The 25,892-nt window shown below is 40.9% G+C and overlaps 1 protein-coding gene across 9 annotated transcripts in view; it reads left to right on the top strand.

Annotated features, from left to right (window-relative positions):
* Window positions 1-24,332, top strand: part of LOC139265520 (BCL-6 corepressor-like protein 1) — a 342,936-nt gene extending 318,604 nt beyond the window's left edge. For all 9 annotated transcript variants that reach the window (XM_070882537.1, XM_070882538.1, XM_070882542.1 and 6 more), the window contains 3 exons: window positions 3,257-3,334; window positions 17,913-18,060; window positions 18,733-24,332. In XM_070882537.1, coding sequence (XP_070738638.1) covers window positions 3,257-3,334; window positions 17,913-18,060; window positions 18,733-19,027 — 521 coding nt within the window. In that variant the 3' untranslated portion in view covers window positions 19,028-24,332. The remainder of the gene's footprint in view (window positions 1-3,256; window positions 3,335-17,912; window positions 18,061-18,732) is intronic.
* The last annotated feature ends 1,560 nt before the right edge of the window (window positions 24,333-25,892 follow it).

Here is a 25,892-nt window from a genome sequence, read left to right as displayed (position 1 = left end):
CCAGCTCTTCACAATATACATTCATGATTTAGATGAAGGAATTGAGTGTAATATCTCCAAGTTTGCAGATGACACTAAACTGGGTGGCGGTGTGAGATGTGAGGGGGACGCTAAGAGGCTGTAGGGTGACTTGGACAGGTTAGGTGAGTGGGCAAATGCATGGCAGATGCAGTATAATGTGGATAATTGTGAGGTTATCCATTTTGGGGGCAAAAACACGAAGGCAGAATATTATCTGAATGGCGGCAGATTAGGAAAAGGGAGGTGCAACGAGACCTGGGTGTCATGGTTCATCAGTCATTGAAAGTTGGCATGCAGGTACGGCAGGCGGTGAAGAAGGCAAATGGTATGTTGACCTTCAAAGCTAGGAGATTTGAGTATAGGAGCAGGGAGGTCTTACTGCAGTTGTACAGGGCCTTGGTGAGGCCTCACCTGGAATATTGTGTTCAGTTTTGATCTCCTAATCTGAGGAAGCACGTTCTTGCTATTGAGGGAGTGCAGCAAAGATTCACCAGACTGATTCCAGGGATGGCTGGACTGACATATGAGGAGAGACTGGATCAACTGGGCCTTTATTCATTGGAGTTTAGAAGGATGAGAGGGGATCTCATAGAAACGTATAAGATTCTGACGGGACTGGACAAGTTAGATGCGGGAAGAATGTTCCTGATGTTGGGGGAAGTCCAGAACCAGGGGATATAGTCTTAGGGTAAGGGGTAGGCCATTTAGGACTGAGATGAGAAACTTCTTTACTCAGAGAGTTGTTAACCTGTGGAATTCCCTGCCGCAGAGAGTTGTTGATGTCAGTTCATTGGATATATTCAAGAGGGAGTTAGATATGGCCCTTATGGCTAAGGGGATCAAGGGGTATGGAGAGAAAGCAGGAAAGGGGTACTGAGGTGAATGATCAGCCATGATCTGATTGAATGGCGGTGCAGGCTCGAAGGGCCAAATGGCCTACTCCTGCACCTATTTTCTATGTTTCTATGTTAATGTCACAGTAGCTAGAATCATGCAATACATTTTTTTCCATCTTTCCCTCTTCTCTCCTTCACATGACTGAGTAAGTTTATGTTCATCTTCAATCTTAGAGATGAAGGACGGAAAATATTGGAAATATACAGTAGGTTTATCAGCATCTATCAAGAGGATAGGTCAACTGCTTCAGACAAAGGGGGATAGAAATTCATCTGGACCTGTGAGCCCAGACTGCACCCCAACTAAAAGGCCTGAGGCCAGCCTGAAATGTTATGTGCGAGCTGCTGATGCCTGTTGCGCCTCCACAGGCAGTTTGTGCATTTGAGTATGAATGTCCGACTGTAGCTAATACTGGGGGAGGGAGGTGAGAGAGGGTGATTGCAATTACTGTGTTGTTAGGGGAGGTCTCCTGCTCCTGGCACCACAGGAAGGTTTTAAGAAAAATAATAATTTCTCTTAACCTTATCTTTTAGTTGATGGCCACTGCAGCGGCTGCATAAGGCACCTGAGTGGGGCAGGCCAGACAAATGTCTCACTCATAGCAATCAAAGTTTTGCGAGATATCCTAATATCTGAGGGCCTCTCCTTTGCATATCCCCGCCAGGAATTTTGGGTCAGATGTTTTTCAGGTGTCCTGTGGCGCAGGGCGATGGTACCCGAAATTGGGCCTCGATGTGCCTGTTTTATACCCGTAAAGGGAGGTCCAATTTGTACACAAGAGTCTCCAACCTAAATGTTAACCCATCTTTTCTCTTTTCAGTTACTAATGGATTTGCTGTTTATTTACTGTTTTATTTCCAATTTCTAGCATTTATAGTTTTTTTTCTTTTTAGCTTGAGTAGGTGGCAGAATTCCCTTTGGCCATGAGTTTACTTGTCTAGTTCAATGACTAGTGTTATTTCAGCCTAACAGGTGTCATGCTTGAGTTGCTGACAATAGCAGCGCAAAGAAGAAATTATGAGACTCTAGAATTTAGCTCATACTTTGATTCTAAAAAATGTAAACATAAAACCTTCATAGATTTCCCAACACTATTCCAATAAAGGTACTGAGCCATACAGACAAGTTCTCAGATTTGAATCCTCGTCTGTGCTGAGTTAGCTGGTCTCAGTCAGCTGTAGGGCTGTGTGGCAAATATTAACTATTTTTCTGTATGACAGATTATTTATTGGATTGTTTCTCTCATTCATGCCATTCACAAAATTAAAATTGGTTACTGCTTACTATTTCTGCAGTTTCCAGAGAATATACGTTGCAGTTTGGTACGCCAAACCAGTAACTTGCGTGGATCATTTGCTGCCGTTGTCCTTGGGTGGAGTCCTGTCTCAGTTGATTACAGGTGTTTGGAACTAATATGTTCAACTGTAAGCATTCAGTGGAATTGTTTCATTGTTTATTCGGCAGCTACATTTGTGTGGTCAAACAGTTGTAAATCCTATGCAGTTAAGAGAAATGTAGTTATGGGATATCTTGAAATAAATTGGAACTGTGCCTTGCACAGTATTGCATGAAGACCACAGTTCATTTGAAGCCAGCAGAGATACAGGCCTAATCCGAGCCTCTGGAAGTGTGTAGTCATGTCAGAAGTAAAAGAATCGTGTTTCACGGGTCACTTTAATGCAAGATATTAGTCCGGCACACTGGTAGCACTCTCGCTTCCAAGATGAAAATTGTGGGTTCAAGCCCCATTTCAGGGATTTGAATGCCTAATCTAGGCTGACACTTCACTGCAATAATGAGTAAGTGCTGCACTGTCAGAGGTGCTGTCTAACAGAGGAGACAGTAAACTGAGGCCCTCGGGTGGCAGTAAATGATGTTATAGCACTAATTGTAAAAGAGGGGGAGAGTTTTTCCGTTCTCTCGGTCATCATTTATTCCTCAACCAACATCATGTAAACAGATTATCTGGTCATTTATGTCAGTGCTGTTTGTGGGACATTGCTGTGTGAAAATTGGCAGCCATGTTTGCCTACATAACAGTGGTTACACTTCAAAAGTACTTAAAGTGAAGCACATTAGAAGGCTGTGAATGGTGCTATATAAATGCAAGTTCTTTATTTCAAGCGTTGGCATTGGAGAAGTGGAAAGGAAAACTGGTGTGGGGGCGGGGGGGGGGGGAATGTATAATGGGCAGCTGATATGTTACCGTAGAATTTCACCCCCATGGGACCTAATGTTGTTGACATGGTGAATTCCTGATCTTGGTCATTTATTAGGCACAGGAGTGCCTTCTTAATAAAAATGCATAAATTATTTATTTTCAATTGTGTTTTTGTAGAATACTTTACTGATCTGAGGGGCCGTAGTGAGGATGATCCAGCCCTTCGCTGGGAATTTTATGGCAGCTCTGCATGTGGTGAGTACTGAAATATTTTGATCCTTACGTTTTCTTTATAAGTAATTAACACGAGAAGTCGAATTAGCTCATCAAGCCTATCCTCTATTAATCATGTGTCCTGTTGTGGATCCTACTCATTCCAAATAATTGAGTATTTTTGTCGTCAACAAAGTTAGCTTGTTAAAATCCAGTTGAATGCACAGTAGATACACATTTGTTGTAGTCTAACATAACTATGAACTATATTTTCCATTTGGTGTTGACCCGTTTAAAATAAATGTATAACATGGGAATTAAAATGACCCTGATTGGAAAATCTAGGCTGATGTCTGTCATTTTATTCAACTTGGTTGCATCTAAAACTAACTCCTGGTGAATTATGGTTATTACAAAAATATTGAAAATCTATTACTGCATATTCGAGATAATATTCAAAAAAATTAAATATACTTACAGTTGATGCAGTTTATTTGAGCAGTCGAGTAAACTGGACAAACTGTGTCCACCCAAACCAATATACATTAAAAGTAATACATATCTCATTGTTTGACTGGACAGCATCACACAAAAAATCTCAAGAACCAATCAAAAAACATCAACATCACTGTCGCTGAATACATCTCTCATTAATTTCTTTCCAGCTGCTGTACACCTCTCCCCTATTCAGGCAATTCACTCCTTAAAACATCATAACTTCTTATTCACCATGAGCAATGGCATTGGAGATCCCCTCTACTTTGATAGTTTTGTACATTAAATCGTCTCTTTTTTGTATTTTCCCCAATTGATATATCAATATTAACAATTGGTACATGAACACCGATATTATTTCTCCAATGTACAGTATTCAGTTATTAATGCTGAGTCAAGGAGAGCATTTCAGCACAGGGAAAAGCTGCCACAATGATTAGCGCTGAGGAGCAGACTTGATCACAGAACAAGTTGGATATACTGGACTAATTTGGTCTGGATGCATAATTCCACAATAAGCACCCAGCTTATATCTGTTTTACAGATTTATTTATAACATGTAAAGTAGAAATCATTGTGTTACTACTTAATGATGATTTTGTGAAGTCAAAACTAACAGCTACGCAATATGTTTTTAAAGTACTTAACTCATTCAAAATCATATTTGAAGTATGATCTGATTCGGAGATTTTTGAATGTAGTAGAGATCGACTGAACAATGCATTTTGTTTATAACTAGCATTAACCTCTGCTTTGCACTGCCAAGATCCTGTTTTTCCACTGGCAGGACTAGTTTTGTATATCTTTTTTCTGATTTGGAAAATACTTTCAACAAAATGTTCTGGGGAAAAATAAAAACTGCTTTGATCAAATTTTTTAATGTCCTGAACCAATATTGAAATCTTATGGTAACCTGTTTGCTTTCAAGTGGCCCAAGCTTGAATGTTAGGGAGGTTCATATTGTAGTTTACTCCTTACAAGTATGTGGAATTTATTACCTAGGAGTGTATGAACTTGAGGAATTGTACAGGTAGAGCGTCCGAAATCCAGAAACCTCGGGACCGAAGCCATTCCAGATTTCGGAACATCTTCCTGATGTCCCGAATCCGGAAACCCCTGGGTCGAGGTTTGGGTATCTCTGGATTGTTGTTCCGACGTCCTGAATCTGGAAATGCCAGGGCTGAGGTAGGGAGGGGAGGGGAGGGGGCGCGGAGGAAAGAGAGAGGTCAGGAGGCTGGGGGAGGTTGGGGGGCGTGGGGGGTGGTCAGGCGGCCGAGGTCCTGCGGCAGCGGGTCCGGATTTCAGAACATTTTCCGGATTCCGGTCGACCCCTGCCACGGATCGACCCGCTGTCCAGATTCCGGAACATTCTGAAACTCCGGATTTCGATCACTCCACCTGTACCTGAAGGGATCTGGGACTTCCTGTGTCAAACAATAACTCATTTGGCAATTATTAAAAAAGTGTAATTTATACTAGTCCATTTGTGGATGAGACTCAAACATTGCAAGGAAATAACGTTTGAGTTTGCATGGTACTTGTACCTTTTTTAGAATTTTTTTTATTTTCCAGAAGAACTTCACTTTAAGGCAGAAGCAGAGGATAGGAATAATAATCACAGATCAACTTCAATGCACCAACAAAAGTCTGATTCATGCAAAAACTCACTTAGTAAAGGAATGGCTAGGACTAATGCATTCTGTAGAGTATCATACTGGATCAGATCTGTGTTTCATATGAAACATAAGAAAATGAAGGACAAGAAAATAACGTTTGACCATTGCTGCCCATCTTCAGTTCTCCTGTTAGATTACTCTGCTCAGAGTCCTTGCAAATGTCTATATTATTTGTGGTATAGTAAGTAGAATTGAACACAATATTTTCAATGTGATACGGCTAGTGAAATGTAAAGCCATATCATAGCCTCAAAATCATACGGTAGAAAGGCCTTCATTCCATTTCCTCATTCTATTCAAAATACCAAACCGAATACGTTCCCATTACAGTGTCTAGCTATTTCTTAAAGCTGTCAGTCCCCAAGACTTGATCACCCTCTCTGGCAATGTGTTGATGAATTATTAGCTAATAAAATGTTTCCTTTCATGGATGTAATGTATTTGCTTCATGGATTCTTCGCTTAAGAATTCACAGCAACACATTGCTGTTCAGAACTAGTTGGTTTATTAGCAAAGGTTTAACAATCACACTACACATTACCAGTTCATCCACCAGGCTCACCAGCCTCAACGTAGATCCCCAGAGCCTAGCTGGCTGGGGTTTTATGGAGTCTTGTGAACATCACGGACTGGCTAAGCCACTCACAACTCAACAAACCTGTTCTCCCTTTTTAGATACAAGGTATTTATACAATATTTCAAAAGATTACTTATCATGATTACAATTTTACAAATTCGACTGCTGAGCCGGAGTATTTTGTTGTAAGCTTTTAGCTTCCTCCTGCTCCGACCTCCATTTCTTTGCAGTTGGCTGACCATGCCCATTTTCTATAGTCTTATTTGACTCCGGAGACTGTTTTAGGGAATTTCTGTTTTCAGGGCGGGTAGCCCAGGATTCCTGACCTCGACCTTGGAACCCTTACATAGTGTTAGAAGATCTTGATATTCCCAGTTATCAATATCCTGTCTAGTTGGTTTGCGTTTCCTCGTTGATCTTCTCAGCTGAACCCCAACTCCACCTCTTTCTCTTCCCCCACCCCCAGCAATAGAGTTGCCGCGAGACTGTCCCATACCCACAGAACCGCCTTCAATCGGCTGCATCTGAGTTGGTGGGGATACGGACGTTGTGTCCGTTGAAGTACATGGATCTGCCAACTCACACTGATCGTCCAAGTCAGGCTCATAATTATCTACTCGTGTGCATCACTCGCTAGAAACATTTGATCCACCTGAATCTTCCTGCTGTTTTCGCCAATTTTGACTCAGTACTGCTTGGTGCGACATACCCGAATAATTGTACCAATGTCCCATTTGCGTGGACTTGCCCTTTGACAGACGAAGACCTGATCACCCTTCTGAAAGCACCGCTCTTTAGGACCGGAATGATAATGATGTTTCTGCACCAATTGTGCCTTCTCTACCTTATCCGGCAAGATCGGTTGCAAGAAACTGAGACGCGTGCTCAGCCTACGCTTCATCAATAATTCAGCGGGTGTGTACCCTGTTGTTAAATGAAACGTAGTTCTGCATTTGAAAAGAAAATTTGCTAACTTGTGCTTCATGCTCACTGAGGATCCAGTCTGTAGAACTTGTTTCCGCAAAGCCTCCTTGACAATCCTGACCGATCTTTCAGCTGCACCATTTGAAGTAGGATGATACCAACGTGTGTTTAGAAACATAGAAAATGGTGCAGGAGTAGGCCATTCGGCCCTTCGAGCCTGCACCGCCATTCAATAAGATCTTGGCTGATCATTCCTTCAGTACCCCTTTCCTGCTTTCTCTCCATACCCCTTGATCCCCTTAACTGTAAGGGCCATATCTAACTCCCTCTTGAATATATGCAATGAACTGGCATCAACAATCCTCTGTGGCAGGGAATTCCACAGGTCAACGACTCAGAGTGAAGAAGTTTCTCCTCATCTCAGTCCTAAATGGCCTACCCCTTATCCTAAGACAATGTCCCCTGGTTCTGGACTTCTCCAACATCGAGAACATTCTTCCCACATCTAACCTGTCCAGTCCCGTCAGAATCTTATATGTTTCTATGAAATCCCTTCTCATCCTTCTTAACGCCAGTGAATAAAGGCCAAGTTGATCCAGTCTCTCCTCATATGACAGCTCAACCATCCCGGGAATCAGTCTGGTGAACCTTCGCTGCACTCCCTCAATAGCAAGAACGTCCTTCCTCAGACGAGGAGACCAAAACTCAACACGATATTCCACGTGAGGCCTCACTAAGGCCCTGTACAACTGCAGGGCCTTGCTCCTATATTCAAACCCCCTAGCTATGAAAGCCAACATACCATTTGCCTTCTTTACCGCCTGCTGTACCTGCGTGCCCACTTTCAGTGACTGATGAACCATGACACCCAGGTCTCGTTGCACCTCCCCTTTTTCGAGTCTGCCGCCATTCAGATAATATTCTGCCTTCGTGTTTTTGCCCCCAAAATGGATAACCTCACATTTATCCACATTATACTGCATCTGCCATGTATTTGCCCACTCACCTAATCTGTCCAAATCACCCTGCAGCCTCTTAGCATCCTCCTCACAGCTCACACTGCCACCCAGTTTAGTGTCATCCGCAAACTTGGAGATACTACACTCTATTCCTTCATCCAAATCGTTAATGTATATTGTAAAGAGCTGGGGTCCCAGCACTGAGCCCTGCGGCACTCCACTAGTCACTGCCTGCCATTCTGAAAAGGACCCGTTTATCCTGACTCTCTGCTTCCTGTCTGCTAACCAGTTCTCTATCCACGTCAGTACATTACCCCCAATACCACGCGCTTTGATTTTGTACACCAATCTCTTGTGCGGGACCTTGTCAAAAGCCTGCTGAAAGTCCAAATGCACCACATCCACTGGTTCTCCCTTGTCCATTCTACTAGTTACATCCTCAAAAAATTCCAGAAGATTCGTCAAGCATGATTTCCCTTTCATAAATCCATGCTGACTCGGTCCGATCCTGTCACTGCTTTCCAAATGGGCTGCTATTTCATCCTTAATGATAGATTCCAACATTTTCCCCACTACTGATGTCAGGCTAACCGGTCTATAATTACATGTTTTCTCTCTCCCTCCATTTTTAAAAAGTGGCGTTACATTAGCTACCCTCCAGTCGGTAGGAACTGATTCAGAGTCGATAGATTGTTGGAAAATCATCACCAATGCATCCACTATTTCTAGGGCTACTTCCTTAAGTACTCTGGGATGCAGACTATCAGGACCCTGGGATTTATCGACCTTTAATCCCATCAATTTCCCTAACACAATTTCCCGCCAAATAAGAACATCTTTCAGTTCCTCATTCTCACGAGACCCACTGTTCTTTAGTACATTTGGAATGTTATTTGTATCTTCCTTTGTGAAGACAGAACCGAAGTATTGGTTCAATTGGTCTGCCATTTCTTTGTTCCCCATTCACCTGAATCCAACTGCAAGGGACCGACATTTGTCTTTACTAATCTTTTTCTCTTCACATATTTATTGAAGCTTTTGCAGTCAGTTTTTATGTTCCCTGCAAGCTTCCTCTCGTACTCTATTTTCCCCTTCTTAATTAAACCCTTAGTCCTCCTCTGTTGAATTCTAAATTTCTCCCAGTCCTCAGGTTTGTTGCTTTTTCTAGCCAATTTATATGCCTCCTCCTTGGCACAAATCATTACAAATGGGTATGATTTGGTGGCCATTACAGAAACATGGTTGCAGGGTGGCCAAGACTGGGAATTAAACATACAGGGGTATCTGACGATTCGGAAAGATAGACAAGAAGGGAAAGGAGATGGGGTAGCTCTGTTAATAAAGGATGATATCAGGGCAGTTGTGAGAGACGATATTGGCTCTAATGAACAAAATGTTGAATCATTGTGGGTGGAGATTAGAGATAGTAAGGGGAAAAAGTCACTGGTGGGCGTAGTTTATAGGCCCCCAAATAATAACTTCACGGTGGGGCGGGCAATAATCAAGGGAATAATGGAGGCATGTGAAAAAGGAACGGCAGTAATCATGGGGGATTTTAACCTACATATCGATTGGTCAAATCAAATCGCACGGGGTAGCCTGGAGGAGGAATTCATAGAATGCATATGGGATTGTTTCTTAGAACAGTATGTTACAGAACCTACAAGGGAGCAAGCTATCTTAGATCTGGTCCTGTGTAATGAGACAGGAAAAATAAACGATCTCCTAGTAAAAGATCCTCTCGGAATGAGTGATCACAGTATGGTTGAATTTGTAATACAGATTGAGGGTGAGGAAGTTGTGTCAGAAACGAGCGTACTATGCTTAAACAAAGGGGACTACAGTGGAATGAGGGCAGAGTTGGCTAAAGTAGACTGGAAACACAGACTAAACGGTGGCACAGTGGAGGACTTTTAAGGAGCTCTTTCAAAGAGTGCAACAAAAATATATTCCAGTGAAAAAGAAGGGCGGTAAGAGAAGGGATAACCAGCCGTGGGTAACCAAGGAAATAAAGGAGAGTATCAAATTAAAGACCAATGCGTATAAGGTGGCCAAGGTTAGTGGGAAACTAGAAGATTGGGAAAATTTTAAACAACAGCAAAGAATGACTAAAAAAGCAATAAAGAAAGGAAAGATAGATTACGAGGGTAAACTTGCGCAAAACATAAAAACAGATAGTAAAAGCTTTTACAGATATATAAAATGGAAAAGAGTGACGAAAGTAAATGTTGGTCCCTTAGAAGATGAGAAGGGGGATTTAATAATGGGAAATGTGGAAATGGCTGAGACCGTAAACAATTATTTTGCTTCGGTCTTCACAGAGGAAGACACAAAAACCATGCCAGAAATTGTTGGTCACGGGAATGTGGGAAGGGAGGACCTTGAGACAATCACTATCACTAGGGGAGTAGTGCTGGACAGGCTAATGGGACTCAAGGTAGACAAGTCCCCTGGTCCTGATGAAATGCATCCCAGGGTATTAAAAGAGATGGCGGAAGTTATAGCAGATGCATTCGTTATAATCTACCAAAATTCTCTGGACTCTGGGGAGGTACCAACGGATTGGAAAGCAGCTAGTGTAATGCCTCTGTTTAAAAAAGGGGGCAGACAAAAAGCAGGTAACTATAGGCCGGTTAGTTTAACATCTGTCGTGGGGAAAATGCTTGAAGCTATCATTAAGGAAGAAATAGCGGGACATCTAGATAGGAATAGTGCAATCAAGCAGACGCAACATGGATTCATGAAGGAGAAATCATGTTTAACTAATTTACTGGAATTCTTTAAGGATATAACGAGCATGGTGGATAGGGGTGTACCGATGGATGTGGTGTATTTAGATTTCCAAAAGGCATTCGATAAGGTGCCACACAAAAGGTTACTGCAGAAGATAGAGGTACGCGGAGTCAGAGGAAATGTATTAGCATGGATAGAGAATTGGCTGGCGAACAGAAAGCAGAGAGTCGGGATAAATGGGTCCTTTTCGGGTTGGAAATCGGTGGTTAGTGGTGTACCACAGGGATCGGTGCTGGGACCACAACTGTTTACAATATACATAGATGACCTGGAAGAGGGGACAGAGTGTAGTGTAACAAAATTTGCAGATGACAAAGATTAGTGGGAAAGTGGGTTGTGTAGAGGACACAGAAAGGCTGCAAAGAGATTTGGATAGGTTAAGCGAATGGGCTAAGGTTTGGCAGATGGAATACAATGTCGGAAAGTGTGAGGTCATCCACCTTGGGGAAAAAAAACAGTAAAAGAGAATATTATTTGAATGGGGAGAAATTACAACATGCTGAGGTGCAAAGGGACCTGGGGGTCCTTGTGCATGAAACTCTTTTAGATTTGAGCAGAAGGGGGCTGGAGGCAGGCAGGGCTGATGGCTGAGGCCGGGTGGAGGCCACCCGAGGCCGGGAAAGTCTAGTTTGCAGGTGCAGCAGGTAATCAGGAAGGCGAATGGAATGTTGGCCTTCATTGTGAGAGGGATGGAGTACAAAAGCAAGGAGGTCCTGCTGGAACTGTATAGGGTATTGGTAAGGCCGCACCTGGAGTACTGCGTGCCTAAAGGAAGGATATACTGGCTTTGGAGGGGGTACAGAGATGATTCACTCGGCTGATTCCGGAGATGAGGGGGTTACCTTATGATGATAGATTGAGTAGGCTGGGTCTTTACTCAGAGTTCAGAAGGATGAGGGGGGATCTTATAGAAACATTTAAAATAATGAAAGGGATAGACAAGATAGAGGCAGAGAGGTTGTTTCCACTGGTAGGGGAGACTAGAACTAGGGGGCACAGCCTCAAAATACGGGGGAGCCAATTTAAAACCGAGTTGAGAAGGAATTTCTTCTCCCAGAGGGTTGTGAATCTGTGGAATTCTCTGCCCAAGGAAGCAGTTGAAGCTAGCTCATTGAATGTATTCAAGTCACAGATAGATAGATTTTTAACCAATAAGGGAATTAAGGGTTATGGGGAGCGGGTGGGTAAGTGGAGCTGAGTCCACGGCCAGATCAGCCATGATCTTGTTGAATGGCGGAGCATGCTCGAGGGGCTAGGTGGCCTACTCCTGTTCCTAATTCTTATGTTCTTATGTTTTAACACTATCCTTAATTTCCCTTGTTAGCCATGGTTGAGCCACCTTCCCAGTTTTATTTTTACTCCAGACAGGGATGTACAATTGCTGAAGTTCATCCATGTGATCTTTAAATGTTTGCCATTGCTTATCCACCGTGAACCCCTTAAGTATCCTCTGCCAGTCTATTCTAGCCAATTCACACCTCATACCGTCGAAGTTACCTTTCCTTAAGTTCAGGACCCTAGTTTCCGAATTAACTTTGTCACTCTCCATCTTAATAAGGAATTCTACCATATTATGGTCACTTTTCCCCAAAGGGCCTCACACAACAAGATTGCTAATTAGTCCCTTCTCATTGTACATCACCCAGTCTAGGATGGCCAGCTCCCTGGTTGGTTCCTCGACATATTGGTCGAGAAAACCATCCCTAATACACTCCAGGAAATCCTCCTCCACCGCATTGCTACCAGTTAGGTTAGCCCAATCTATATGTAGATTAAAGTTGCCCATGATTACTGCTGTACCTTTATTGCACACATCCCTTATTTCTTGTTTGATGCTGTCACCAACCTCACTACTACTATTTGGTGGTCTAGACACAACTCCCACTAGCGTTTTCTGCCCTTTGGAATTCCGCAGCTCCACCCATACCGATTCCACATCATCCAGGCTAATGTCCTTCGTTACAATTGCATTAATTTCCTCTTTAACCAGCAACGCCACCCTGCCTCCTTTTCCTTTCTGTCTATCCTTCCTAAATGCTGAATACCCTTGTTTGATACCGTTGTCTGGCAAAATTTGCAAATTGCACCAACTGAAATTGTGGCCCATTATCTGACACCATTTCTTCGGGCAGACCATGGCATGCAAAAATGTCCCAGAATTCATCCAATGTACGCTTTGTAGTCATAGAGACCCCATATGCCGTACCTCCATCCATTTTGAATAGCCGTTGATTAGAACCAGAAAATTATCGCTGCCCCTCTTGCAAAAATCAATATGTATTCTTTGGAACGGTCTCGTTGGCCAAGTTCATGTTTGCAGCAGCGTTTTAGCTGGCGGTCTTGACAGATAGTACACTTACTAATACTTCTAAGTCTTTATCCAACCCAGGCAAATAAACAAAACCGGGCCACCGCTTTCATGCCTACGATGCCAGTATGCTCACTGTGAAGTTCCGTCAAGACTTTGGCCCGTAGTGCACTGGGAATGATTACACTCGGGGCCCCATTTTAGACATCACTGCTCACATGATAATTCATGCTCATGATGAAAAAAAGGCTTTATCCCCTCATCTAAATGTGTCTGATCTTCGGACCATCCTTGCAGGGTGCGCTCATGAGCCCGCTGTTACGTGGAATTTTTCTGTTTGCGCTTTGTAATAACAGAGGCAGTGACCGGAAAGTCCTCATCAACGACATCAAGTGAAGATTGACTGTCTGTGGCCAATTTCAGAATCTTCATGAGGCAACCTTGAAAGGGCATCCACCACTGCATTCTGCTTCGACATACGATACTCAATTTTGTAATCGTACGGAGACAATAAAATAGCCCATCTTTGCATCCTGGAAGCCACCATAGATGGAATTGCCGCCTTTGGGTGTAGGATAGCTAGTAACGGTTTGTGATCGGTTACTAGCCTGAATTTACATCCCAAAAGAAACTGGTGAAACCGTTAAAATACCAAATAGAATTGCCAAAGCCTCGTTCTCAGTCTGAGCATCATTTTGTTCGCTTTTGTTGAGCGTACATAACATTGCTGATCACTGCTCCCACACCATACCCAGAGGCATCACATGCTTGTTTTAGTTCACGAGTCGGATTATAATGGACAAGAGGAGCGCTACTGCTCAAGTGTTGCTTGCATGTGTCTAAAAAGGATCGTAATTCAGTAATATTTGTTTCAGTTCTGGAGCCATTATGATGGCTTAAATTTTCTCCGTAAGTGGTTGGAGACCATTTTCATCAACCCGCAATCCTAGATAAACCACCTAATGCTTTATGAATGCACATTTACTCCTTTTCAGCTTCAGATTATGGTAATTGAACCTTCTGAAGATTCTAAGATTTCCGGGTTTTCCTTCTCTGTGCCAGTGGCTATTAATGCATCATCTTGATTGCACAAACAGTGATTCATTCCCTGCAAGATATGATCCATGGTAACCTGAAATATTTTTGGTGAGGATTTAATACCATAGGCCAACTTAGTGTATGAATATAAACCTTTGTGTGTTGACTGTCAGATACTGCTGACTTTCCTTGTCAGCATTGAGTTGAGCATAGGCATGGGATAGATCCAGTTTTGTGAAGACTTTGGCTCCTGCCAGTTCTGCATACAGGTCCTGTGATGTCTGTAAAGGGTACTGTTCATCATCAACTGCTCGATTCAGGGTAATTTTATAATCTCCACAGAGCTATACCGTTTTGTCTGCCTTCGAAACTACCAACTAACGGGGTGGCCCAGTCACGCCTATCAATCGTCACTAATTACTCCACTTTTCTCCAATATCTGTAGTGTATCTGAGAATGAAGCATCCTTCATCTTTCTCGGGGTTAACAAATTCACTAACATGCCATAATTGTCTGCACCAATCATGACTGATAGAATCGTTTTCATTTTCTCGAGCACTGCTTGATTCCTTATTTATCAATTTGCCACACCTGCTTCATTGATATCATTAGCTCTAAAAAACATTTGCAATCGTTCACTGAGGATCTAAACAATTCCTTATTCTTGTCAAAGGCTCCCAAATTACTGATATAACTCATCACATCCATAGTGCCTTCTTCACTTAATAGCCGTTAATCACTCAATAATCTTTCATTGCTTTTCAGTGACTCTAAGTGGCTTTCCACAAGCTCTTTTTGTCAGTTCAACGCTGTTCAGTACTCAAAACAAAATGGTACTACCAGAATCACACTGCCGGTATATCTCCTTGCAGTGCTCCACTTGCCTTTGCCTTCTCATAAAAGGAAACTCCACCAGAAATTTCTTCATGAGGAAACGCCTATCCTCATCGCCATTTTGTAATGTATTTGCTTCATGGGTTCTTTGCAAGAATTCATAGCAACACATTGCTATAAAGAACGAGTTGGTTTATTAGCAATGGTTTGACTGTCGCAATACACATTACCAGTTCATCCACCAGGCTCACAACCACATGCCTTATCGTGGATCCCCTGAACCCAACTAGCTGGGGTTTTACTGAGTCTTGCGAGCGTCACGTGACTGGCTAAGCCACTCACACTGCAACAGTTCTACAACTATTTTGTAAAACAAAAGAATAAGTGCCCCCTTATTAAAGGGGCACTAAAACCGACAAATTAAACAAATGTACTTTTAACAATAATGGTTCAAATTAAAATTTGGTTGCCAGGAGTGATGATGCACTCCAGTGCTTGTGGCATCCACCTTTCGCCGAAGGCCGCGAGTGTACCGTTGGACACCGCGTGCTCCATCTGCAGGGACACCCTGGCTCGGATGTAACCGCGGAAGTGAGGCAGGCAGTCGGGCTGAACGACCTCCTCGACCGCCCGCTACCTGGCCCGGTTAATGACCACCTTGGCCGTGCCCAGGAGCAGTCCTACAAGGAGACCTTCCGACCTGCCTGCTCCCTTCTGCACAGGGTGCCCAAAGATCAGGAGCGTGGGATTGAAGTGCAACCAGAATTTGAGGAGCAGCCCCTTCAAATATTGGAAGAGGGGCTGCAGCCTCACACATTTAATATATACATGGAACACGGACTCCTCCAGACCGCAGAAATTGCAGGTGGCCTGGGAGTCCGTGAACCGACTTAAAAACCTATTGCACGGGACTGCTCCGTACAACACCATCCAGGCCAATTCCCCAATAAATAAAGGGAGGACTCCCGCGTAGAGAGCACTCCATTGGGGACCTCCGCCTCCTCTGGACAGCAAAATGGTGCGCCATGGCGTGTCCGGACGGCAGACGAGGATGGCAAAGTGAAGAATGCGCAAGAGCAGCCCGTACAGGAATTCCCTCCGCGCAGAACTGAAAGGCATAGAGGGGATTTCCCGGAGGAGGTTCAAGTTGTGAGGCACCGGATCCCAAGGGAGGTTTCGGGACTTGGCGCCGATGAGGAATTCCGTCCGGACGGGGGTCAGTTTGGATGGGATCGCCCCACGTGCTTGAGCATTCTCGACACACCTAACGGAGTCAGGGCCCAGTGCTGTTTTTAGCGACTCGATAGCATTGGTCACTCAACAGCTCGACAAACCTGATACTCACAGGTTGCATACATTGCAATGGGAGCAGCATGGTTAAAAAACTTGTGAATACCGTATTCGTCAGACCAAAATGTAATTTCTCATACATTTGCCCAGTAATTTGTGTAACCTTTACAGAATTGTCTAACATTGTGGTTTTTACCATCTTCCAAGTTGACAGAAGGTGTAGTAAGCAGACTACCATATTTAGAGTTAATTGTTCGGCTGGGCAACATTAATGCAGTGCACCATTCGTTTTATATGTGTAGGTGACTCAGTCTAATTATGGAATCTGTATTTAAACTGTTTACATGGGAAAAGTTTTTTTTTTAAAGCCCCAAATGCAACAAGAACCTTTGTTTCGCTAATGCCAGAAGTCCCAGAGCATGCACAGCATTTTTGATATTGGGTGGTATATTACTAGTATTCTCTCGGGTAAAAATCTCCCAAGAAGTTGTGATCTTTTACTCGGCCCAGTGGTAACTTTTTCCCCATCTCTCAAAGTTTTGCAGAAACATTTTCCTAATCTTTTCTTTAATTCTCCTCCTGATTCAGAGTATTTTTTAAATTAACTTTGCCTTTGCTGTACTTGGGTATGTACTTATCCTGCATCTCCCTTATGTTGTCCATGTTGCAGTTTGGGTTTCCCCAACACTCTAACATGGTTATACAGTAGTAACAAGACTGTTTCCATAGAAAGGCTCAGGCTTCTATGATAAAAATAAAATAGAAAACTCATATTTGGAGTGAAAAGAGTTATCATACCATAGGACTAACAATATGCTTTGTTAAATTGCAATCTAAATTCTTCCATAAATCTTTCGTTGCATCCTGTGTCTCTACTGTTTTTCTTCTTTTGGTATTTTCTGCAAATTTGCCAAGCTTATATTTGATTGTGATATTCAGATAATGAATGTATCCCTGCAAAACTCCACGCTACACCCCCTTGCACCACTCTGACGTGAATGCTCTCACAGCTACTCTTTATTTTTTTATATCAAGGTAGTTGATCCAGTTAGAAACAGAGGTTGTAAGTGCTGATCCCTGAGGAACTCTACTTAGCACTAATCTCCATTTTGGCATTATCCTTCCAGTAGCTACTCGCTGCTTCATTTTTAGCAAACTTCCTATCCAATCCCATTGTTCTATATAGGATTCCAGTTGCTTTTAACTTAATTAGAAATCTTTCAAGCAGGATTTTGTGAAAAGGATTATGAAGAGCCAATTTAAACATTATAGACCATGTCATGGGAGCTGGACCTAAAAGTGTTATCTCCTGAATTTGCTTTTAAATCACATTCAGGTTTAAAAGCTTCATCAGAACAATCATGATGTGTCATTCTTGCACTTTCCATTATTCAGATTTCATTACCATTTTTGTTCTTTTATTTGCCCCTTAAATTTCCAGTTGCTTCAGTTTTCGATGAGTTTTGACATCAGTATTTACATGTGAGGATAGAAGTGACCACCAATAGTCCTGCATAAGGGCAGTGACATGAGGAAAGGATTGCACTTCAGGAGATGTATTAGCTATCACCATATTTTGAACTGATAGGAATTGCTCAGTTTTTTTCTTGTTACTGTGAAAATAATATTAGGCTACTTAAATAGTCATGATATTTATATTTTATTACATTATTTGTAAAACCGGTTGCATATAATTGGACATAATGATTCTATCTGAACTTTTCAGAGCAGGACAAGGAGACTGTTTGTAACATTTTGGCAAACCCCCCTGGCCTTGATGAAGAGGAAGATGAAGATACCAATTACTTTGTTTTTGAGTTTTCAGACAAACCTCCTCTTACATGTTACAATATACAAGCTTCCCTTTCTCATGGGTAAGAGTTGAATTCTTAGTCAACATAATTCATAAGATAATAGCAAGAATTTAAACCCATTTGGCATGTCAGATTTGATGGTGCTTTGGATTAAATGTTGGTCTTTGATCACTGGAACTTGGGTTGGGGGAGGGGGTGTGGTGGGGGGCAGCCTGGAACAGGTAAGAGCCACGATATCCTTGTACTCCTCATGAACTACAAGGAACCTTTAAAAAGTTTTTAAAAAATAGAGCTTTCTTTGACATCCTGTGGCCAGGATCCATTCCACTGCCAGTTTTAGTTAGGGGTTTGATACTGTGGAGTTTAATTGGGACCACATTTAAAGTAGTGTGCATGTCGCAATGATGTCATTGGGACCCGACTTTGCCATTTAAATTAGACCTCACTCCTCTAGGGTAGATGGCTTTCATTTGCCTCAATTCATTACAATCCATTGCTTTAGTCCATTACATTGCTGAATATAATGTAACATGACAATTAAGAGGGACTACAAAAGACTGATTTTGATGTTGATTTGCAAATTTCAAGACAGATGAATGTTAAATTATTTTATGTATAATTTTGTGATCATTCTACACCCTAAAGATGTGAATTTTCAGATTATGTAATGTGGTTATCCTGCATAGTATTAGAATTATACTTACTACCCTGTATGTTTTCTTGTTTGTACAGCCCTTGCAATTGGCTGGTGTTATCAGAAGTTCTCCGAAGATTGAAAATGTCAGTCAGGATTTTCCAATCTCGCTTCCCTCACTTTGAAATAGCTACCATTACTGAGGCAGAATTTTACAAGCAGGTGTCTACAAGCCAGGTACATTTTCAGCTCGGGAACCTCCAGTTCTGCTCCATGGATGGCAGGATGTCTCTGGAACTGGTACGGTGCGTGCCTGATTTGTTGGACCTTATTGGTTCTACAGTGGAATTATTAACTGAAGACTGTGAGAAAGTTATTACATTCACAAGGTGAACCAAAATCATGACTGATCGATAAACTATTCCCATCTCAAATAAATAGGGAATGAGTTGAATGGGTACTAGCAGGTGTGTACAGTATGCCAGACAATACTTCTGTTTTCTCAAATCAGGCATGGAGCAGCCACCCTAACAGAAAGGAAGAAAAACAGGTCAGTTGTGACCTTGTAGTGCAACAGCATAAGGATTGCTGGGATGTTTAAAGGAAGTGTTAAAATATTTTAACTAGGTTCATTAAAAATATTTTCTACTCAACTAATTATGTTGAAGTGCACCTAAGTTTGTGATTCATCAACCATGAAAAATAATCAGTAATGCCAATGGATTAATTGATTCTTGTAAAATAATCAATATTTATTTCTTTTACCACATATTGCTCATCACTCACCCTTTATTCTCTCTCCAAATAATTATTTTCTGTCCAGTTCACCCACTGTCCTGCATCACACAGCAGTTTTCGTTGAGAGAACAGGGTGATAGTCTATTCACAGACTTTTGAGAACTGCTCTCTCAGCCAGCTGTAAAGAGCTGGCAAGAATGCGTACTTCTGATATTTTCTCCCATTCTTCCTCATGCACTGTTGAGCAGGTGCCTTGACTCTAACTGACAGCTCTGCACATTAGTGAAGCTGAGATCAGACATTCAGCAGAGTGTATAGATTAAACTTGTGCCCAAACCTTGTAACATGATGCGCTAGTCTGTGTTCAAGAAACACAGCTGTGGATGTGTAACTTTTTAAAAATTCAATTGTATCTGACTTGCTGCACACAATAAGAATCTTTGTTTTTGCTAAATATGAATTGGATAACTTTTTTTAGATCAGGAAGCAAGAATCCACCATAAGATAATCTGAAGAACTATTACCAGTGCCTGAACGACACGTGTCCAATACCTAAATTGAAACAGTTCAGTTTGTAGCAATTGGGCACGCAATCGTTTCTAAATATGACAAAGGATATTTTAATAGAATCAATCACAAAGTAAACAGTTTCTTTATCTCAAGCAATATCTAGAAATTGGATATTTGTACCCTGTAAGCAGGGATTCTCATTTTTTTGCCACAGTTGTAAGTTTTGTGGGTGTTTATATTTTCATGAGCAAATTTTATTTTCCAATTTAAAACCAATTTAAATCTAAGTTAGATTGATCAAAATGAAAACTGAATACCGGGATGCCTGCTGTTGATTGAAGTAAAATTGAAAAGCCCACTGGAGGTTTGTTAGTTACAGATAAATTTGAGCTCACATTACACATTATACTACTTTCTGTGATAATGCACTTTACTTTGAATGCTTGTTGAGTTGCACCTATCACTGGCTTTATGTACTGCTGCAGGTACATGAATTAAAGTCAAAGCCACACCAAGGTAGGGGACCTAATGGCATGAACATAAAAGCACTTATGTTTAATAAGATAGTACAGACAAGCAAGCTATCTCCAATGAACTCCAAGGTGGATCCAAAACTACTGAAATCGGTATTCACTATTCAGCAGTACTGCAAAAACCACATTCCATTTTTGCCATTTAAACCAAAATTTTGAACCAGAACCCAATAAACCTTTATTATAAAATAAGCCCATCAGCCGAACCCCCCAGATTTAAATAACGTTAGATTTTATTGTACAGCAGAAATAAATAATCTAAGTCCAAAGGAGTCACTATACTGTTTTCATGTTGATGTGAAGCACTTGGGATATGCAATGCTGCAAAAGCAGCAGTATAACTCAGGAGTCAGGTTGGTGATCTGACTCCCCAGCACAACCAAACAGTGAGGTAGTCTCGCACTGCTTGGGCTTCACATCAGATATAGTGCAACTCCAACTCGGAACAAAACCAGATAAAACAATTATCAGGCTGCCCACTGGATTCTTCTGCCTGTACGTTCCCAAAAGCAAATTTTAGCCAGCATGGCTCTGTTCATACATGCTGGCTAGTGTTCCTTTGCCACGGAGCTTCATATTCAGTGGGTACAATGACATCTTAAGTAATGGCTATTCATTTTGTCAGCTTTAAACGCTCAGAAGTTGAATGTGTAGTTCTGCAGCATTTGGCAGTGGTTTAGCACAGTTAATTGACAACAGAAAAATACCATGGATGCATTGTAAGGCTGCTGATTTTGTAGCTTGCTGTTGGTAGCAGGCTTATCTAAAAATATGTGGTCTTGCATTGCTGGCACCATACAACTGGTCCACAGACCACTTTTTTAAAATGTTAAGTTTTTGTGTTAAGTACAGTTGCGCCAAACTCTACCTTCTCTCACTCACTCAATAGGTATGTGACCAAGCAATGTAACTGGTTGCTTACTGACATCGCAGTTTGAAAACTCCATCCTAGGTGAGGTATAGCTGGGCATAACTGAATGTTATCTGTCATATATTAAAAATGGCGAGTGGCTGCAACATGCCATTCATACTGCAAGTGGTGCTGTGAGACTTGTTATATGACTCATTATGTACAGTAGTCCTCAGCTAATGTTACACAACAGCACAACTATTTGCAGTGAAGTTCCTGTGCCTGAATCCTAGGCAAATGTAAGTTGAGTGCTTAACTCTTCCACTCTCAGCTTGGTAGTGCCATTCACCCATATAACGCTTTATCTAATCTTCAATTAAAGCTGGACTTAATATGAATATCTAGTTACAAAGGATAATTATTTAAGAGGGATTAAGGCCAATTTTTCTATTAAAAAAATATAGGAATGAGAAAAATTGGAAGTTTAATTTTTATTTGAGCATTTATTTTGAGTCCAATTCATCCATGAGCTTTCGAATAAACACAAAAGAACACATTGGTCTTTCTGTTATCATTACTAAGTGAAGAATGAAGCCTGTCATTGGAAAAATAAAAACAATCTATTCTACAAATCAGTTTTCTTGTAAATCAGATGATTTTAGATTGCGATATGCTCAAAGAATGGCAGGCGCCTGTGCTGGGTTTAATTTAGCTGAGAATATTTTTACCGTTTAGTGTCGAGATGCAGTTGTAGCAAGCACGGATTATGTAGTAGGAAAAAAAATCAAAAGATATTAAATTAACACAGAAGCCTAAAATCTAATGGCAATAATCTTAAAACTTAAGCTCTTCTGTTCAGCTGTCAGCTTCAGCAGCTGCCAAAATGGTCCTGGTTTGCGCTAGCAGTAAATAATTGCAGTCCTTTGTTTAATATTGCCCAGTTTATTAGGTTTCTACCAACAGTGAAAATAATTTAAACATCAGCTTGGCTCACTTTTAAGTTAGAAAATGTGGGTTCAAGTCCCACTCTAAGATATGACCACATAATCTAGACTGACATTTCAGTGCAGTACTGGGAAGTACTGAGTACTGCTGCCTTTCAGATGAGATATTAAACTGAGGCTCCATCTGCCTTTTGAGGTGGATGTCGAAGATACCACGGCACTATTTGGCAAAGAGTAGGAGAGTTTTGCAGGTGTCCTGGCCAATATTTATTCCTCAATCAACATCCCTAAAACAGATTAACTCGTCATTTGTCTCAATTGCTGTTTGTGGGACCTTGCTATATTTTCATAACAACAGTGACTACATTTAAAAAATAATTGATCGACTTTGAAATGCTTTGGGACATTAAAAGGATGATATTTGTTCTTCTGTACTTAAGCCCTTTGATGTTCAGGTTTATTCTGGTCAATGAATTCTGATCATAAAATCGAATGAAATCAGCTACAAAAAAATCCTTGCTTTTTCAGATCAAAATTTTAACAAAATGTTCATATCAGTAAATGTTAGTTTAATCAGCCAAGCAACTTTGGAAGTAACATACAATACTGTCAGTAAGTAATAAACACATATGCAGTTACAAAGTATAATGTTAAATGGAGTTGAGATACACCATTAGCTGCACTCTCAGTGTCTATTTTCCCATCCCCAGTCTGTTATCCATAGAACTTAATTCAATACATGATGCAGGAAACTGAAAATGCACCCTGCATTAATATTACACCAAACAAGAAAAAGGATTGTGTGCAGCACACCAGAACTGCTGTGTGCAGAAATTGACATTTCCAGACTTTATTGGGTATAAACCTAAATTTGAAATTCATATATCGAGGGTAATTATCAGAGTTAATCAGTTACCCAAAATCAGCAGGCTTATCTAAATTGAAAAACAATTACATTGGTCAACACAATACAGCAGCCAAGATGATGCCTTTTTTCAATCTATTACAAACTGTTTATAAAGATCACTTGGCAAATAGAAAATGTTGTGAAGGCTCAGTCCACCAATCAGCACCTGAAAGAGAAAACACTGGGTTAATGTTTCAGGGATGAAAGGTCACACCTAAAACATTAACCTTTAACAGATCCTTTTCTCTCTCCGTTTCTGATCAAGTTGCTGCACAATTCCGGCAATTTTCTGTGTTCAGCATTGGCAAATTCCTTTTTATTTCTACTATCGGCAATCAGTTGATCATTTTGAATTAAGGAGATGCCCTCTCCTCACCACTAGTGCTGATATAGGTTGATTATAAATCTGTATGGTTACTCAGTTTTATTGTAATTTGACCAAGTGTTTGTTGCCATCTGGGTGCTCAAGGTCTGCTGCAATCTCTGTTTATATCCCAGCATTCCTTAAAAGAAATGGCACTTCTGTTCAGTAAAGCAAGTAACTCAACCATGTAGAGATCAAATTCTGCGAGTTAACTGGGCATGTTTATATTGCAAAATCTCCAGTGAGGTAGCTGAATTTTGGTGCTGCAACTCTGCAATGAATCTGTTGCAATGTATAGATAAAAGTATTTACCTGTTGAAAACTGCTGCAGTTACCCAAAATAAACTTCTAACAAACCAGATGAGGCTACACCTTCATGTACAAATCCTTCTTGGAAGTTTATAAGACTGTTCTATGTATATTTTGTACAGTGTTTGATATTGCTAAAAGGAGTTGGAACCCTGTTGGTTAACTCTTAGTTTATATAAAGATGTCTGCATTGTTTTGCTGGAAAACTAAACCAGCCATTGATGGGTTTTTTGAATTCTTCATGTTTATACATTTGTTGTTTATATACACCAGAGTTTTTTTTGTTGAAAAAGTAAATTATTTAGTTGCCAGCATATTTCATTTTGAAGATTTAACAAATGTATTGTGTTGGTAATATAAGCAATGAGGAACATAGGTGAAAGTCTGTAGATTGGACATTTTCAGATTTATTTCTAAGGAGCACATAGAGAGAAGACCTCGCTGTTTTGTTTACAAGAACTAAGTTGGATTCTAGAATGAATCACACATCACATTTATACAGTTATCTGAAATCAACTCCCATTAAACTTACTTGGATTCTTACCTTTTGGTTCAGAGTTCCATTTACTGCAAATACACTAACTTCTGCACTCTTCTGTTCGAGGATGCATTTGTTTATGATTGCATGTTATATTTATTCTTCATAATCAATAAGGTTCTTGAAATGTTCAGGTCAAGCACCTTCATAGATCATAGATTTAGTAAGTCTACAGTAGATGCAATAGTACTTAAACACACACTTACAACCACATCGGGTGCTGATGATTGGGGACTTTCATGTGTTCGAAGCTCAGTGTTCAGGTTGAACCGTTGAATCCAAATTCTTATTACAATTAGCTACTTTTTGTATCATTCTCTTATCCCTGCTCGGTGACTATCAGCATGTCTCGACATCACATGGTTATGCCAAAAGTTAAAAAAACAACTTCATATAAGGTGAAACTAAGACAAAACCTAGACTTCATCAATAGTTCAGTCAACAAGATGGGGTCATTTTAACCTAATCTGCAGAGATTGATTTCAGTGGAGCACAAAATCGGGTGGGTGTAAAACGGGCATCCGACTGTTGGACAGGTTAGGTTCAAATTACCTGCGCTGAACCTGTCACAAACAAGCTCCTTTGCCATTGAGCCAACGAGATGAGTATATCTCTTTATTGTTGTTATCACACATTTATTTCCTGTTATATTTAATTGTTGTTTGACCATGTAAATCTGTTCTTGTCTTTGATTCTGTATCTCCTCAGCACCAACCTGGTCCTCCTATCCTATATAAATTTTAATTAAAAATATAATGTTTTAACAGATGTTTTTCTTCTGCAGGCCTAACTGGTGTCCTTGCAACTGCATCAGTGAGTACAGTTGCCTAAAGCTTGGTAATCAGTTCGCACAGGCACGTCCTCATCCCATTAAAGATACATTCTCTATTAGGTGACTACTTCACACAAGCATATTAAAACTGCCGATGCTGCAAGGGTCAATCCAGTTCAAAGGTTCAGTGGTCACCATCTTAGAATTGCTGTGTAGCTGTACAATTGCAGAATCAATTAGTTATTTTAAGCTGTTACAATTTAAGACTCATATTTAACAAACAAAGGTTAAAAATCAAATCACTTCAAGTCAGCAGCAGGATTCTGATTAGTGCTCTCCTTACACGTTCCCTTCCATACACCCTTACTGTTGAAATCTAGATTTATCACAGTCTATCATCCAATGTTATTTTTCCCAGGCCCTCAAATCTGAATCTTCTTATCACCTTGAATTTTCCCTTCCACATACAGTTTTCAGCCTATCAAACCCCAAGATTGGTATCGCTTAATTGTTATAACCTGAGGTACCTCATTTTTATTTTTAATTTTAAACTATGACACTTGTCCTTCACCTTGGTATCTCAGTTAGAACAATAAAATATAATTGCGCCATGTTTTGAATAATGGTACAACAGGGCTAATTCTGAATTGGATGTTACCCTATGAATGAAAACAACAATCATGGGGCTAATTTTCATGAGTTTCCCCCCACCCCCTCAAGGAGTATCCATTTCCCCAATGCATAGCACGGGAAAGAGTGATGGAGGCCCATTATGCTGGGTTTCCACCCATCT

Source organism: Pristiophorus japonicus, chromosome 6 (genome assembly GCF_044704955.1).
Source record: "Pristiophorus japonicus isolate sPriJap1 chromosome 6, sPriJap1.hap1, whole genome shotgun sequence".
NCBI classification, from domain to species: Eukaryota; Metazoa; Chordata; class Chondrichthyes; family Pristiophoridae; genus Pristiophorus; species Pristiophorus japonicus.
The sequence above is the reverse complement of the archived record's forward strand: the minus strand, read 5'-3'. Positions and strand labels throughout refer to the sequence as shown.